A 13,392-nucleotide genomic window follows, 5' to 3' on the forward strand; every position below is an offset into this window, starting at 1 on the left:
GCTGCGGGGTGCAGAGGAAGCCATTCCCGGTGCCCCCCCGTGCCCCATGGAGGGTCCATGTGGATTGGGAACGGGAACGGCGGCGCTTCGGCCAGGATGTGTCCTTGGTGGAGAATCCCGAGGGGAATGTGCCCTGCCCTGGGGGTGCTGCCACCCTGGGTGGGCACAGGGACCCTCCCCTGTGTCCTCAGCTCTTCCCAAGGGCTGTCAGAGCAGCTTTTCCCTTCTCCCACCCCCGGCTCTCCCAGATGTGATCCCGTGGCTCCTGTGTGAGCTTGGGCAGAGAATTCCCGAGCTTCTGCGGCTGGAAGGAGCCTCTGGCTGACGGGGACAGCTGGGGACAGGCAGGATGGTGGCTGTGCCACGCCAGGAGGGACACACAGCCGCGCGCCCTTGCCTCTCCCACTCCCAGTCCCAAAAAACCCCAAAATTCCCCCCAAATCCCAGCTGGGACCCGCCAGGGGAGGGGATCGGCGGCGCAGGCTCCAGGAGCCTTCTCCTCCCTCCCGACTCCTTGTAAACCATTTAGCAGGAATTTCTTAAAATAGGTTCCACTTTAAGGACTTATCTGCTGAATGCCATTAATTTTCTGGGGTTCGTTAAAGCAAACTTGGTCTCATAGCAACGGAATCTGTTCCAGGGAAGCAGCCAATTGCAGGCTGTGCCACCCAAGGCACAGAGAGAAAAGGAGCCTTTCAGCTTTATTCCAGGGCTCTGGGCCTTCTTAGTTTTTTTAGTTTTTTTAGTTAATTTTTTAGGTTTTTTTTTTAATTTTTTTTTTTTCCCCCAGAGAAGTTTTTAATTTTCAGTGTTTTTATTCCCCGGTGGAATATTTCGGATTTTCTCCTCCGGCAAAAGAAAGGACAATATTGTGTGTGTGCGGGGAAATGGCCGTGGTTCCGCGGTGTTTGTGCGCGGGGATGGAGCCGCTTCGGGACAGCTGCGGGTGGCACTGCCAGTGTCACCCTGGGCGTGGCTCGGTCCCCGGCGGGATCCGGGGCCGCCCGGCGGGATTTGGGAGCTGCTGGAAAAGCCAGGCCGTTAATCCCCGGCTCATTTCCCCGGCCTGGCTGAAGGAATTCTCCTTATTTCCCTTTTCATCCCGCCTCTGTCCTCGCCTCCATCGGGCCCTGAGCTGCAATCTCCGTCCCGGGGAGCTTCCAAAGGGTGTTCCAGGGATGTTACACAGGGTGTTCCAAAGGGTGTTCCAGGGATGTTCCAAAGGGGATGTTCCAAAGGGGATGTTCCAAGGGATGTTCCTAGGGAATGTTCCAGGGATGTTCCAAGTGATGTTCCAAGGGATGTTCCACAGGGATGTTCCAGGGATGTTCCAAGGGATGTTCCTAGGGAATGTTCCAGGGATGTTCCAAGTGATGTTCCAAGTGATGTTCCAAGGGATGTTCCACAGGGATGTTCCAGGGATGTTCCAAGGGATGTTCCTAGGGAATGTTCCAGGGATGTTCCAAAGGGATGTTCCAGGGATGTTCCAGGGATGCTCCAAAGGATGCTCCGAAGGAATGTTCCAAAGGGATGTTCCACAGGGATGTTCCAAAGGATGTTCCAGGGATGTTCCAAGGGATGTTCCCGCAGCTCTCGGGGTGCCTGGCCCGGCCACTTTTGGGGCAGGGGATGGTTCCCATCCCGGGGCAGGGATGGATTTGGGATGAGCTGGGAATCTCCATCCTGATTCCAAGCCACGGATTTGGGATAAACTGGGAATCTCCATCCTGATTCCCAGCCATGGATTTGGGATAAACTGGGCATCTCCATCCTGATTCCCAGCCCTGGGAGAGGATCCGGGATGAGCATCCCGAACCCAGCGCAGCAGAGCGAGGAGGGGACAAGGGGGTGCTCCCAAAATCCCCTGAGGATGGGAGCGGTGCTGTCTTTGGGATGCCAGGACGGCGCTGCTGGCTCCGGGCTGGGATCCGGCCTCGGGATCGGGGCTGGGATACGGAGGAGCCGTGGGATGAGCGGGTGCCGGGGCTTGGGGTGGCGAGAGGACGCAGCTCTGACCCGGCCAAAAACCCCAAAATAACCTGACCTCCCCCCCGCAGCACAATATCCAGGCTTTCCTTGGGAATGGCGTTTGGAGCTGTCCATACCAGCAGCATTGTTCCCAGAGTTCCTGGCATTGGATTGCAACCTCAAATCCTGAATTTCCCCACCCCCGGGCCAGCAGCCTGTGCCACCCTCCGGCCCTGACATTTCCCACCCCAAAGTGACGATTCTTCAGCCTGACAGCAGCAGGGAGAGGAAAAAAGTCATTTATGATAAAAGTCCCACTTAAAGGGACACGAAAGGGCGGAAACCTCGGACAAAACCGTTCCCGGGATGGAGGGAATGGAAAAGCCAGGGATGGGTTCAAGCTGAGGCCACTCAGGAGCCGGCAGAGCCCCGGCCGTGGTGAAGAACCGTTCCTCCCCGCCGGGTCGGCGCCACGGCGCTGGAGAAGATCCGGGGTTTTCACTCTTTAGATGATTTCCATGGATGGAAATTCCAGCCTGGAAAAATCAGGGGCGGGAAGAGGAGGAGGAAGAGGAGGGAGAGGAAGAGGAGGGAGAGGTGGGGAACTCCGGCAGCGCTGCGGGGATGGGAGCAGAGCCCAGCTGGGGTGGCTGAGACCCCAAACGCGGGGACAGCCCCAGGACATCGGGATCTGCTTCCAGGAGGTCAGGGTCTCCTCCCAGAAATTCTGGGATCTGTTCCTTGGATCTCTGCTCCCAGCCCCACCTGCTGCAGCCGCGTTCTCTCCCCGGTTTTAAATTTATTTATTTTTTTAATGTAGAAATTATTATTTACAGTTTAATATCCTCGTGTTTCTATGGAAACCCCGGGGCTGCGCCGGGCGGGGAGGTCCAAAGCAGCCGGGAAAAGCGGGAATATCGGGAAGGAGGGCTGGGAACGCTCAGGGGGATGGGAATGCTGGAAAGCGAGAGGAGCGGGAGCTCGGCCTGGGGTGGGGACACTCAGGACCTGCCTTTGGGGTGGCTGCGCGTTGTCCCTCCCGCAGAACCAAATCCAAGCTCAAATCCAAGCCCAGATCCAAACCCAAACCCAGATCCAAACCCAGATCCAAACCCAAACCCAAACCCAGATCCAAACCTAAATTCAAACCCAAATCAAACCCAAAATCAAATAATAAATAAATTCAAATAAATTCAAACCCAAATCAAAATCCAAACCTAAATCCAAATCCATGGGATTTCCATGGGATCTCCGTGGGGTTTCCACAGGATTTCCATGGGATATTTCCATGGGATATTTCTATGGGGTTTCCATGGGATATTTCCATGGGATTTCCGTGGGATGTTTCCATGGGATCTCCATGGGATTTCCATGGGATTTCCGTGGGATATTTCCGTGGGATCTCCATGGGATCTCCGTGGGATATTTCTGTGGGATTTCCATGGGATATTTCCATGGGATTTCTATAGGATCTCCATGGGATATTTCCGTGGGATTTCTATAGGATCTCCGTGGGATCTCCGTGGGATATTTCCATGGGATATTTCCATGGGATATTTCCGTGGGATCTCCATGGGATTTCCATGGGATATTTCCATGGGATATTTCCATGGGATTTCTATAGGATCTCCATGGGATTTCCATGGGATATTTCCATGGGATATTTCCATGGGATTTCTATAGGATCTCCATGGGATTTCCATGGGATCTCCATGGGATTTCCATGGGATATTTCCGTGGGATCTCCCTGGGATCTCCATGGGATTTCCATGGGATGTTTCCGTGGGATATTTCCGTGGGATGTTTCCATGGGATATTTCTGTGGGATATTTCCATGGGATATTTCCGTGGGATGTTTCCGTGGGATGTTTCCGTGGGATATTTCCATGGGATGTTTCCGTGGGATGTTTCCATGGGATATTTCCACGGGATATTTCCATGGGATGTTTCCGTGGGATGTTTCCGTGGGATATTTCCATGGGATGTTTCCATGGGATATTTCCACGGGATATTTCCATGGGATGTTTCCATGGGATATTTCCGTGGGATGTTTCCGTGGGATGTTTCCGTGGGATGTTTCCGTGGGATGTTTCCGTGGGATATTTCCATGGGATATTTCCATGGGATATTTCCGTGGGATGTTTCCGTGGGATGTTTCCGTGGGGTCCCCGCGGGTTCCCGCGCCCGGCCCTGCTCCGCGGGCTGGCAGCGGCGCCGCTGGTGCGGGAGGAGCGCGGGCCGGGCGTCGCGCTAATGGCAGGTGACAGGGACTCGCTCGTGGCCGTGTCCCCGCGCCCGGCGCGGCCCCGCTCGTGTCAGGAAGGATCTGATCAGGAGCCACCGGGAAAGGTCAGCCCCGAAAAGCACCCGGGGATGTCGCCGTGTCCCGGCGTCCGTCCCGCCGTCCCCGGGGAAAACAAAGCCTGAAAACAGAAAAAATAGAAATGAAAATAATATTAAAAATAGAAATGAAAATTAAATATAGCAAAATGATAAAAAAGATTTTAAAATGTAAAAATAAAAAAAAAATTCAAATGAATAGAATGAATACAATTAAAAATAAAGATTAAAATAAAAATAAAAAATAAAAATAAAAATCAACATAAAAATAAAAATAAAAATAAACATAAAATTAAACATAAAAATAAAAATAAAAATTAGAAATTAGAAATAAAAATAAAAGTAAAAATAAAAATAATAAAAATAAAAATTATATCAGAGCGTTGTGCTGGCAGAGCTTTGGGGATGATGTTTCCAAGTTTCCTCTGCCGCCACCAGAAATAGATTTATTTATTTTTAATGCAAGGCACGAGCCTGGCGCTGCTCTGGGGCCGGGGCTGGCGAGCGAGGGCGATGCTGGCACGGGCACGGCAGGAGCGGGGCCGGCGCTGCTGCCACGGGCACGGCAGGAGCGGGGCCGTGCCACCTGCCCCGCCGGCCGGGACACCAGGCCGGGCTGACCCTGCTCGGGGTTTTGGGGTTTCCATGAAACCCTGGCCTCCCGCGGCTCCCAGCGGGGTTTGGGGTCGAGGGTAGGGGATCAAGGTGGGATGGGAACCCGGGGAGGGGATTCCATGGGAATATTCCATGGGAATATTTCATAGAAATAATAAATAGGAAAATTTCATGGGGATATTCCATGGGAATATTTAATAGGAATATTTCATGGGGAATATTTCATAGGACTATTATTATTACTATTATTATTATTACTGTTATTTTTATTATTATTATTTATTGTTATGGGAATATTTCATGGGAATATTTGCTCCTGGAGCATCAAATACCGGGTGGGGAACACGAGTTGGGCTGGGGGGTGGAGTGGGGTGGAGTGATGTGACTTTTGGGGTCCCCATGGCTGAGGTGGGCAGTGATTGGGGTTTTTGGGGTCCCCATGGCTGAGGTGGGCAGTGATTGGGGTTTTTGGGGTTCCCATGGCTGAGGTGGGCAGTGATTGGGGTTTTTGGGGTTCCCATGTCTGGAATGTGGACTGAAGTGAAGGACGGGGATTTTGGGGGTCCCCAGGCCCGTGTCCTGTAGGACAGCAGGGTCACCATCCCTGTGTCCCCTCCCCTCTGTGCTTCCACACCAGCCAGGGCACCGCCGCTTCCCAAACCTCATTTCTTACCCCAAACCCAAACACTTCAACATCAGGGCCAGACCGGGGAGGGGACAGAGACCCCCAACGCCGGGAACCTCCCAAACCCCATTCCCAAACCCCAAACCCCAAACCCAAACCCCATCCCCAGCCTTGCACCCGTGTGTGTATCTGCACCTTGCACACCCGTGTGTGTCTCCTGGCCCTGCACACCCGTGTGTGTCCCAGCGTTGCCCACGCGTGTCCCCAGTGTCCCCAGCGTTGCCCATGCGTGTCCCCACCCCTGCACACCCGTGTGTGTCCCCAGCGTTGCCCACGCGTGTCCCCACCCCTGCACACCCGTGTGTCCGTGTGTGTCCCAGCCCTGCACACCCGTGTGTCCGTGTGTGTCCCAGCCCTGCACACCCGTGTGTCCGTGTGTCCCAGCCTTGCCCACGCGTGTGCCGCGGCAGCGGCGGGGCCGGGCAGTCTCGGGAACAATGGGGTGCGCTTTCCTGCTTTCAGCCCCTCCTGAATGGGCTTTTTTTGTTTTGGGTTTTTTTTTTCTTTTTTTAGGTTTTTTTTTTTAGTGTTTTTTTTTTTGGTTTTTTTTTTTTTTTTTTTGCCGCTCCAGGCCTGAAAAGCCGGCGGGGAAGGAGGGGAGGGGAGCGAGGGGAGGGGAGGGGAGGGGAGCCCCTCCATTAGCTCAGTGCAGCAGCGAGAACAGCTGTGAAAAGAGCCCGGGCCTTTTTCCCACGCCCAGAGGAGCGGAGCGAGGGAAGGAGCCCTCCCAGCGAGGTCAGATCCCATCACTAATATATACACAGCCCGTGCCCCCGCTGCCGTCACCCGGCGCAGGTTTGTTTAAGGCGCACACACACTCTGACACTCATTTCTCCTCGCCCTCGCTCCCCCAGCCGGCCCCATTCTGGTTCCAACCCTCCCCGTGCGACGGCTGGCGGCCCCCGGGGGGGCTCGGGGTCGGTTTTTTTTGTTTTGTTTTGTTGGTTTTTTGTGTTTTGTTGGCGTTTTTCGTCGTTGTTGTTTCATTTCCAGTCCCTCCTCCCCCCTCCCGGCTCTCCCAACACCTGACCGACAAGGTCAAGACGAGCGGGCCGGCGGCGCTCGGCGCTCGGGGCTGCGGCCGGCAGCTGCTGCGCCGGGGCCGCTGCAGGAATGCGCCGGGGCCGCAGATGGGACCCGGCGGGGCCGCGGGCCGGGGCTCAGCTGGTGCGGAGGGGAGGGGGATCAGATGGGGGAGAGGGGATTCACCCTTGCATGGGGGAGAGGGGATTCACCCCTTTGGGGGATGGGGAGAGGGGGAGATGGGGATTAACCCCTGGAATGGGGGAGATGGGGATTAACCCCTGGAATGGGGGAGATGGGATTTACCCCTTTGGGGGATGAGGAGAGGGGGAGATGGGATTCACCCCTTTGGGATGGGGGAGATGGGATTTACCCCTTTGGGGGATGAGGAGATTGGGAGCTTGGAAATTCCAAAAATTTCCCCTTTTGGGGGATGATGAGATGGGGGAGATGGAAATTTCCCCTTGGAATTGGGGGAGATGGAAATTTCCCCTCCTTGAGTGGATGTTGGGATGGGGGAATACGGGGATTTCCCCCTTTGGGGGATGATGGGATGGGGAGGATGGAGATTTCCCCATCTTGGGGATGTTGGGATGGGGAGGATGGGGATTTCCCCATCCTGGGGGATGTTGGGATGGGGAGATGGGAATTCTGGAATCCCCCCCCTGCCCCGTGCCAGCTGTGGGCACCCTTGGAGCGCGGCTGATGGGTTGGGGGCAGGGTGGAGCTGGGGGGTGAGGGGAGGATGGGATCAGCCCTGCCTGGTTTGTGCTGTTCAGGCCCTAAATGAGGAGTTTGGGGTGGTTTTGTGCCGTCAGTGGGGTCAGACCCCAAAGGAGGAGTTTTGGGGTGGGTTTGGTGCTGCCGGCCCGGGTTGGCATGGAATAAACCAGCTCCTGTTTGTTCTCGTGCCCAGGGCTGGTCTGAGAGCTCATTTTAAAGTGTTCTGCCCTAAATTACAGCCCCATAAATCAGTTCCCACTCAGCCTGGCCAGGTGCATTTGTGGGGTTTGTGGCTCAGAGTTCTATGGGATGGCCAGGATTTGTGGGTTCTCGGCCCAGAGATGCATGGACATGGCCAGGATTTGTGGGATTTGTGGGATTTGTGGGATTTGTGGGATTTCTGGCTCAGAGATCCATGGGGTTTGTCCAGGCCACCTTCCAGGGCCATCCTACTCTTTATGGGGCCGAGGAGCCTCTGCTAACCAGGAGCTCCTCACTTTGAGTGACCCAAATGCCTCTCTCATCCTCCTCATCCTCTTCATCCTCCTCATCCTCCATGAGGATTCAGCACCCACAACCTCCCGCTGCCGGGGCTGGTTGGTGCCCTCATCCCGCTGCTCCTCGAGCTGTTCCTCCTTCCCTCCTTCCCTTTTTTCCTCCTTCCCTTCTCCCCGAGCTGTTCCTCTTTTCCTCTTTCCCACTTTCCCTCTTTTCTGCCTTCCCTCCTCCCGGAGCTGTTCCTCTTTCCCTCTTTCCCTCTTTCCCTCCTCTCCTCCTTCCTCTCCTCCTTCCCCCTGCCCCCGCGTCTCCGCTGCCGGTCCCTGACGCTCCGTGGCAGCCCATTCAAAATGCATGGGCTCCCCTTTCCGAGCGCCCCGCTCCTTTTGAACTAAAAGGATTTTCTCAGAGGCTAAGTTCAAATGTACGGCCGTTATTTATTTATCACCCCCGCTATGTATTATTCATTTATTTAAAAATGTATGGCAGCTGGGAGCCCCGTGTTTAATCACCCCACGGATGGCGAGGGCCAGGTGGGGCCGGCCCCTCGCCCCGCCGCTAACCTGGCGCGGTGGCCTCACGCCTGAGCGACCACGGAGCCGACCCCGAGTGTCCCCCGCGCTGGGCACGGCCTGCTGGGCCGGGGGACGGAGGGGCTGCCGTGCCCCCCGGGGGATGGAGGGGCTGCCGTGCCCCCGGTGGGTAGAGGGGCTGCCGTGCCCTGGGGGATGGAGGGGCTGCCGTGCCCCCCGGGATGGAGGGGCTGCCGTGCCCACCGGGGGATGGAGGGGCTGCCGTGCCCCCCGGGATGGAGGGGCTGCCGTGCCCCCCGGGGGATGGAGGGGCTGCCGTGCCCCCCGGGGGATGGAGGGGGCTGCCGTGCCCACCGGGATGGAGGGGCTGCCGTGCCCTGGGGGATGGAGGGGCTGCCGTGCCCCCCGGGATGGAGGGGCTGCCGTGCCCCCCGGGGGATGGAGGGGCTGCCGTGCCCACCGGGATGGAGGGGCTGCCGTGCCCTGGGGGATGGAGGGGCTGCTGTGCCCCCCGGGGATGGAGGGGCTGCCGTGCCCCCCGGGATGGAGGGGCTGCCGTGCCCCCCGGGATGGAGGGGCTGCCGTGCCCCCGGGATGGAGGGGCTGCCGTGCCCACCGGGATGGAGGGGCTGCCGTGCCCACCGGGGGATGGAGGGGCTGCCGTGCCCCCGGGATGGAGGGGCTGCCGTGCCCACCGGGGGATGGAGGGGCTGCCGTGCCCACCGGGGGATGGAGGGGCTGCCGTGCCCTGGGGGATGGAGGGGCTGCCGTGCCCCCCGGGATGGAGGGGCTGCCGTGCCCACCGGTGGAGCCGTGCCCTGGTGGATGGAGGACCTGCCGTGCCCCGGTGCCGGTGCCAGGGCTGTTGTCATCCTTGCCCCGCGCTGCCCTTTGGCCTTGGGGACAAGGCCGTGCCACCCCGCTGTCCCTGGCAGGGGCTGGCTGGGGCTGGCATGGGGCTGGCAGAGGCTGGCAGGGGTGGCAGGGGTGGCAGGGGTGGCAGGGGCTGGCGCTGCTCTCCCAGGAGGCAAAAAAAAAAGGCAGAAAAACGAGAAAACGAGGCCGAGTTTTTCATCCCGCACCACGACGGGGGAGGAGGGGACACATCCAGCCCCGCTGGCATCTCGCTGTCCCCGCAGGGCTGAAAGCCCCCGGAAGGGTTAAGGATGCTGAAGGTGCCCCCAGGCCCCCCGAGGAGCCCCCGCCACCCCGTTCCTCGGCGGGACGGTCGCTAATTGAGACAGCTCGGGCCGCTGCCTCCCTCCCGTCCCCCTGGGGCTGAGCTGCCTCTTCCCAGGGGGAGCACATTGTCTGCTCGGGCGGGTTGATGTAATCCCTCGGCCCGAACAATGCTTCCCCACCCCGCTCCGCTTGAAAGGGTATTAGTTGCCCAATGAGATAATTACTCGGCGGGCCACCCCAATCAGCCCCGCGGTCCCCGCCGCCTCTCCCCGCAGCCGCCGGCTCGGCCCCGCCGCGCCCGGGATGGGGGGTCGGGGTGGGAGCCGCTGAGGGGCTCGTCCTGCGCAGGAACCCCGGAAAGCAGCAGGGAAACGGTCTGGGAAAAGGGATGTGGGGTCGGGGTGGAACCTGCTGGAAGCGCTCATCCTACCCTAAAAACCGACAGGAAAATGTTCTGGAAAGGAGGGATGTAGGGTCAGGGTGTGACCTGCTGAGGGGCTCATCCTATGCAGGAACCCTAAAAACCGACAGGAAAATGTGCTGGGAAAAGGGATGTGGGGTCGGGATGGGAGCCGCTGAGGGGCTCATCCTATGCAGGAACCCTAAAAAGCAGCAGGGAAATGTTCTGGAAAAGGGATGTGGGGTCGGGGTGGGAGCCGCTGAGGGGCTCGTCCTGCACAGGAATCTGAACCCCGAGAAGCAGCAGGGAAGTGCTCTGCGCTCCCGAGGTGTCACCTCCAGGCTGGTGGCTGCTGTCGCCTCGAAATGTCCCCCGGGGCGCGGGTGGGAATCCCGGGAAGCTCCCGGAGCGCGGCTGGGACGGAGCCGCTCCTGGTGCGATGGGATTTGGGATTTTCCCGACGTTCCGACCCCACCGTGACCCCTCGGGAAGGGTCTGGGCTGGTGGCCAGATGTCCCCGGAGCGCCTGGCAGCCACACGGCCCCGCCGGCGCGCTGGGGACCCGTCTGCCGGGTTAAAATTTGGGCAAACACAATTCCATGTGCTCCGTAAATGTCAGCAGCCACAGAATCCCAGAAATCCAGAATCCCAGAATCTCTGAATCCCAAAAGTCCAGAATCCCAGAATCCCAAAATCCCAGAATCACAGTAGTCCAGAATCTCTGAATCCCAGAATCCCCAAATTTCAGAATCCTGGAATCACAGAATCTCAGAATCCCAGAATCCATGAATATCAGAATTCCAGAATCCCAGAATCCCCAAATTTCAGAATCCCAGAATCTCTGATTCCCAGAATCCTTGAATCCTTGAATCCCAGAATCCCAGGATTTGGAGGTGATCCATCAGGATTTGGAGGTGATCCATCAGGATTTGGAGCTGACAGAACCCCTCATTCCATGTTTTGCAGAGCAGAACTCCCACCTCGCCCCGATCCAGCCCCATCCCTGCCCAGGAGCGGGAACGGAGCCTTGGGAAGACCCCAGATCCCCGAAATCCCACCTGGAGCTGCCGTGGGCTGGGGTTTCCTGCCTGGGCACCCGGGAAAGGCTCCTCGGGGTTCGGGGGGCCCGGGCCGCTCCCAGCCCATCCCCGTGGGACCCTCGGGATGTGGCATGGGGTAAGTTTGGGATTTTCCTGCTTTTCTCTCCTTTCCTGCAGAGCCAGAATTGGTTTTTCCAGGTGGGCTCTCTCCAGCAGGGATTTGGGGGATCAGGGAGCAGCTGTGAGGTCCCATTCCAATGTTTTCCTGTTGTTTTGTGGGGAAATCCCATTTTTATCCCCATTTTCCTGCCATTCCTCTTCGGAAATATTCAGATCCCACCCCCTCCCGGAGCTGGTGGAAAACCAGACTGTTTGGGATCCCAAAAAAATCGACTTTTCCCCCATTTTCCTTTTAATTTACACCCCAAAATCTCCCCTCCACGACCCAAACCCATCCTTTAATCCCCTTAAATGGGAATTTCTCTCCATTTCCCCCACCCTGCTCCACCCAAACCCGATTTTTCTGGGGTTTAACCCTTTCCAGCCCCATTTTCCTGGGGTTTAACCCCTTCCAGCCCCATTTTCCTGGGGTTTAACCCCTTCCAGCTGCTGCTGGGAGCTGCTTTTGGGGTGCCAGCCCCATCCCCCAGCTCTGGGAAGGGGGTGGGGATGAGCAGGAGCCGCAGCCACAGCTCATCCCATCCTCAGGAATCAGTCAAGGGAGAAAATCCACATCCCCTCAGGTCCTCCCTCCTCCAAGTTCTTTTTTTTTTTTCCCTTTTTTCCCCTCCTCCACGTGACAGAGCTGTCCAAAACATTAGGAAAAATAACTTTCACCTTTCCCGGGGTGAGCCTGGCAGCCAGGGGAGGTTTTTCCAGCAGGATTTTTCCATCCCAAGCAGGGGGGATGAGGGAAATAATCCCAATTTTCCCCTAAAAGAATGAGGCTGGGTGTCTGCAGGGTGGAAGACGGGGCTGCAGTTCTCCTGCGGGCTCCTCCTCCCCATCCCTGAGGACACAAATCCCACACCCGCCCTTGGGATCGGGATCAGCCCTGTCCCACCAGCCTGGGGACGGATTTGGGAGCCCCAATTGAAGCTGAGAGGCCTCAAAACCTCGAAATTTGGAACCTTTCCCGCGTTTTTCCCCCATTCCCAGCTTTGGACCCTCCAAGGCCGCGATGGGGCTGGGTTTGGGATCCTCAGCTGATCCTGAGGCCTCAAAAGCCCCGAATTCCAAACCTTGCCCACGTTTTTTTTTCCTCATCCCCCTCATCCTCCTTCTCCTGCTTTTCCTCCTCCTCCTCCTCTTCCTCATCTTTTTCCTCCTCATCCCCCTCATCTTCCTCCTCTTCTTCCTCCTCCTCCTCCTCCTCTTCCTCCTCTTCCTCATCTTTTTCCTCCTCATCCTCCTCATCCTCTTCCTCATCTTTTTCCTCCTCATCCCCCTCATCTTTTTCCTCATCTTTGTCCTCATCTTTTTCCTCCTCCTCCTCCTCCTCTTCCTCCTCATCCTCTTCCTCCTCTTCCTCATCTTTTTCCTCCTCCTCCTCCTCTTCCTCATCCTCCTCCTCCTCTTCCTCATCTTCTTCCTCCTCATCCCCCTCATCTTTTTCCTCATCTTTTTCCTCCTCCTCCTCCTCTTCTTCCTCATCCTCCTCCTCCTCCTCTTCTTCCTCATCCTCCTCCTCCTCTTCCTCCTGTTTTTCCTCCTCCTCCTCCTCCTCCTCCTCATCCTCCTCCTCTCTTCCTCCTGTTTTCCCCCCTCATCCTCCTCATCCTCCTCCTCCTCTTCCTCATCTTTTTCCTCCTCATCCCCCTCATCTTTTTCCTCATCTTTTTCCTCATCCTCCTCCTCCTCCTCCTCCTCCTCCTCTCTTCCTCCCGTTCCCCCCGTGTCTCTAAGATGGCCGCAGCGGCCCCGAAATGGTTCTGAGCCTGAGACGCCATCTGCGAGGCCGGTCCCACGCCCGCCGTGGCCTTTTTATGCAAAGGGGAATTAATTAGATTTGAATATGGTAATTAAGCCATCAACCCCCCCTTGCCCTCCCCTCCCCAGCCGGGTGCTCATCACCAGCCTCCCTTTTTCCTCCCGGCCTTTCTTCTCACCCTCTCTCTCCCTTCCCTTTTTCCCCCCCAATTTTCCCAATTTTTCCCAATTTTCCCCAGATTTTCCCCCCAATTTTCCCCAAATTTTCCCATTTTCCCTTTTTCCCACAATTTCCCACAATTTCCCCCCATTTTTCCCCAAATTTCCCCCATTTTTCCCCATTTCCCCCCGATTTTCCCCCAATTTTCCCCCAATTTTCCCCCAATCCCCCCCTTTTCCCCATTTCCCCAAAAATCCCCAATTTTTTCCTCAATTTTCCCCAATTTTCCCCCCTTT

General features: G+C 57.0%; 1 protein-coding gene across 9 annotated transcripts in view; it reads left to right on the forward strand.

The window, feature by feature from the left end:
* LOC119712636 (translation initiation factor IF-2-like) overlaps nucleotides 1-13,392 on the forward strand; it is a 38,547-nt gene that overhangs the window by 15,191 nt on the left and 9,964 nt on the right. For 6 of the 9 annotated variants that reach the window (XR_005259853.1, XM_038164121.1, XM_038164125.1 and 3 more), the window contains one exon: nucleotides 10,934-11,143. The exons of 1 other annotated variant lie outside the window; for it this stretch is intronic. Coding sequence is in view for 6 of the 8 variants with exons in the window: in XM_038164121.1 (XP_038020049.1) it covers nucleotides 10,934-11,143 (210 nt within the window). In the remaining 2 variants the exon portion in view is untranslated. The remainder of the gene's footprint in view (nucleotides 1-10,933; nucleotides 11,144-13,392) is intronic. 2 more of the 9 variants (XR_005259852.1, XM_038164122.1) reach the window with 1 other exon arrangement.

The sequence above is a fragment of the Motacilla alba genome, chromosome 28 (genome assembly GCF_015832195.1).
Source record: "Motacilla alba alba isolate MOTALB_02 chromosome 28, Motacilla_alba_V1.0_pri, whole genome shotgun sequence".
Classification (NCBI taxonomy): domain Eukaryota; kingdom Metazoa; phylum Chordata; class Aves; order Passeriformes; family Motacillidae; genus Motacilla; species Motacilla alba.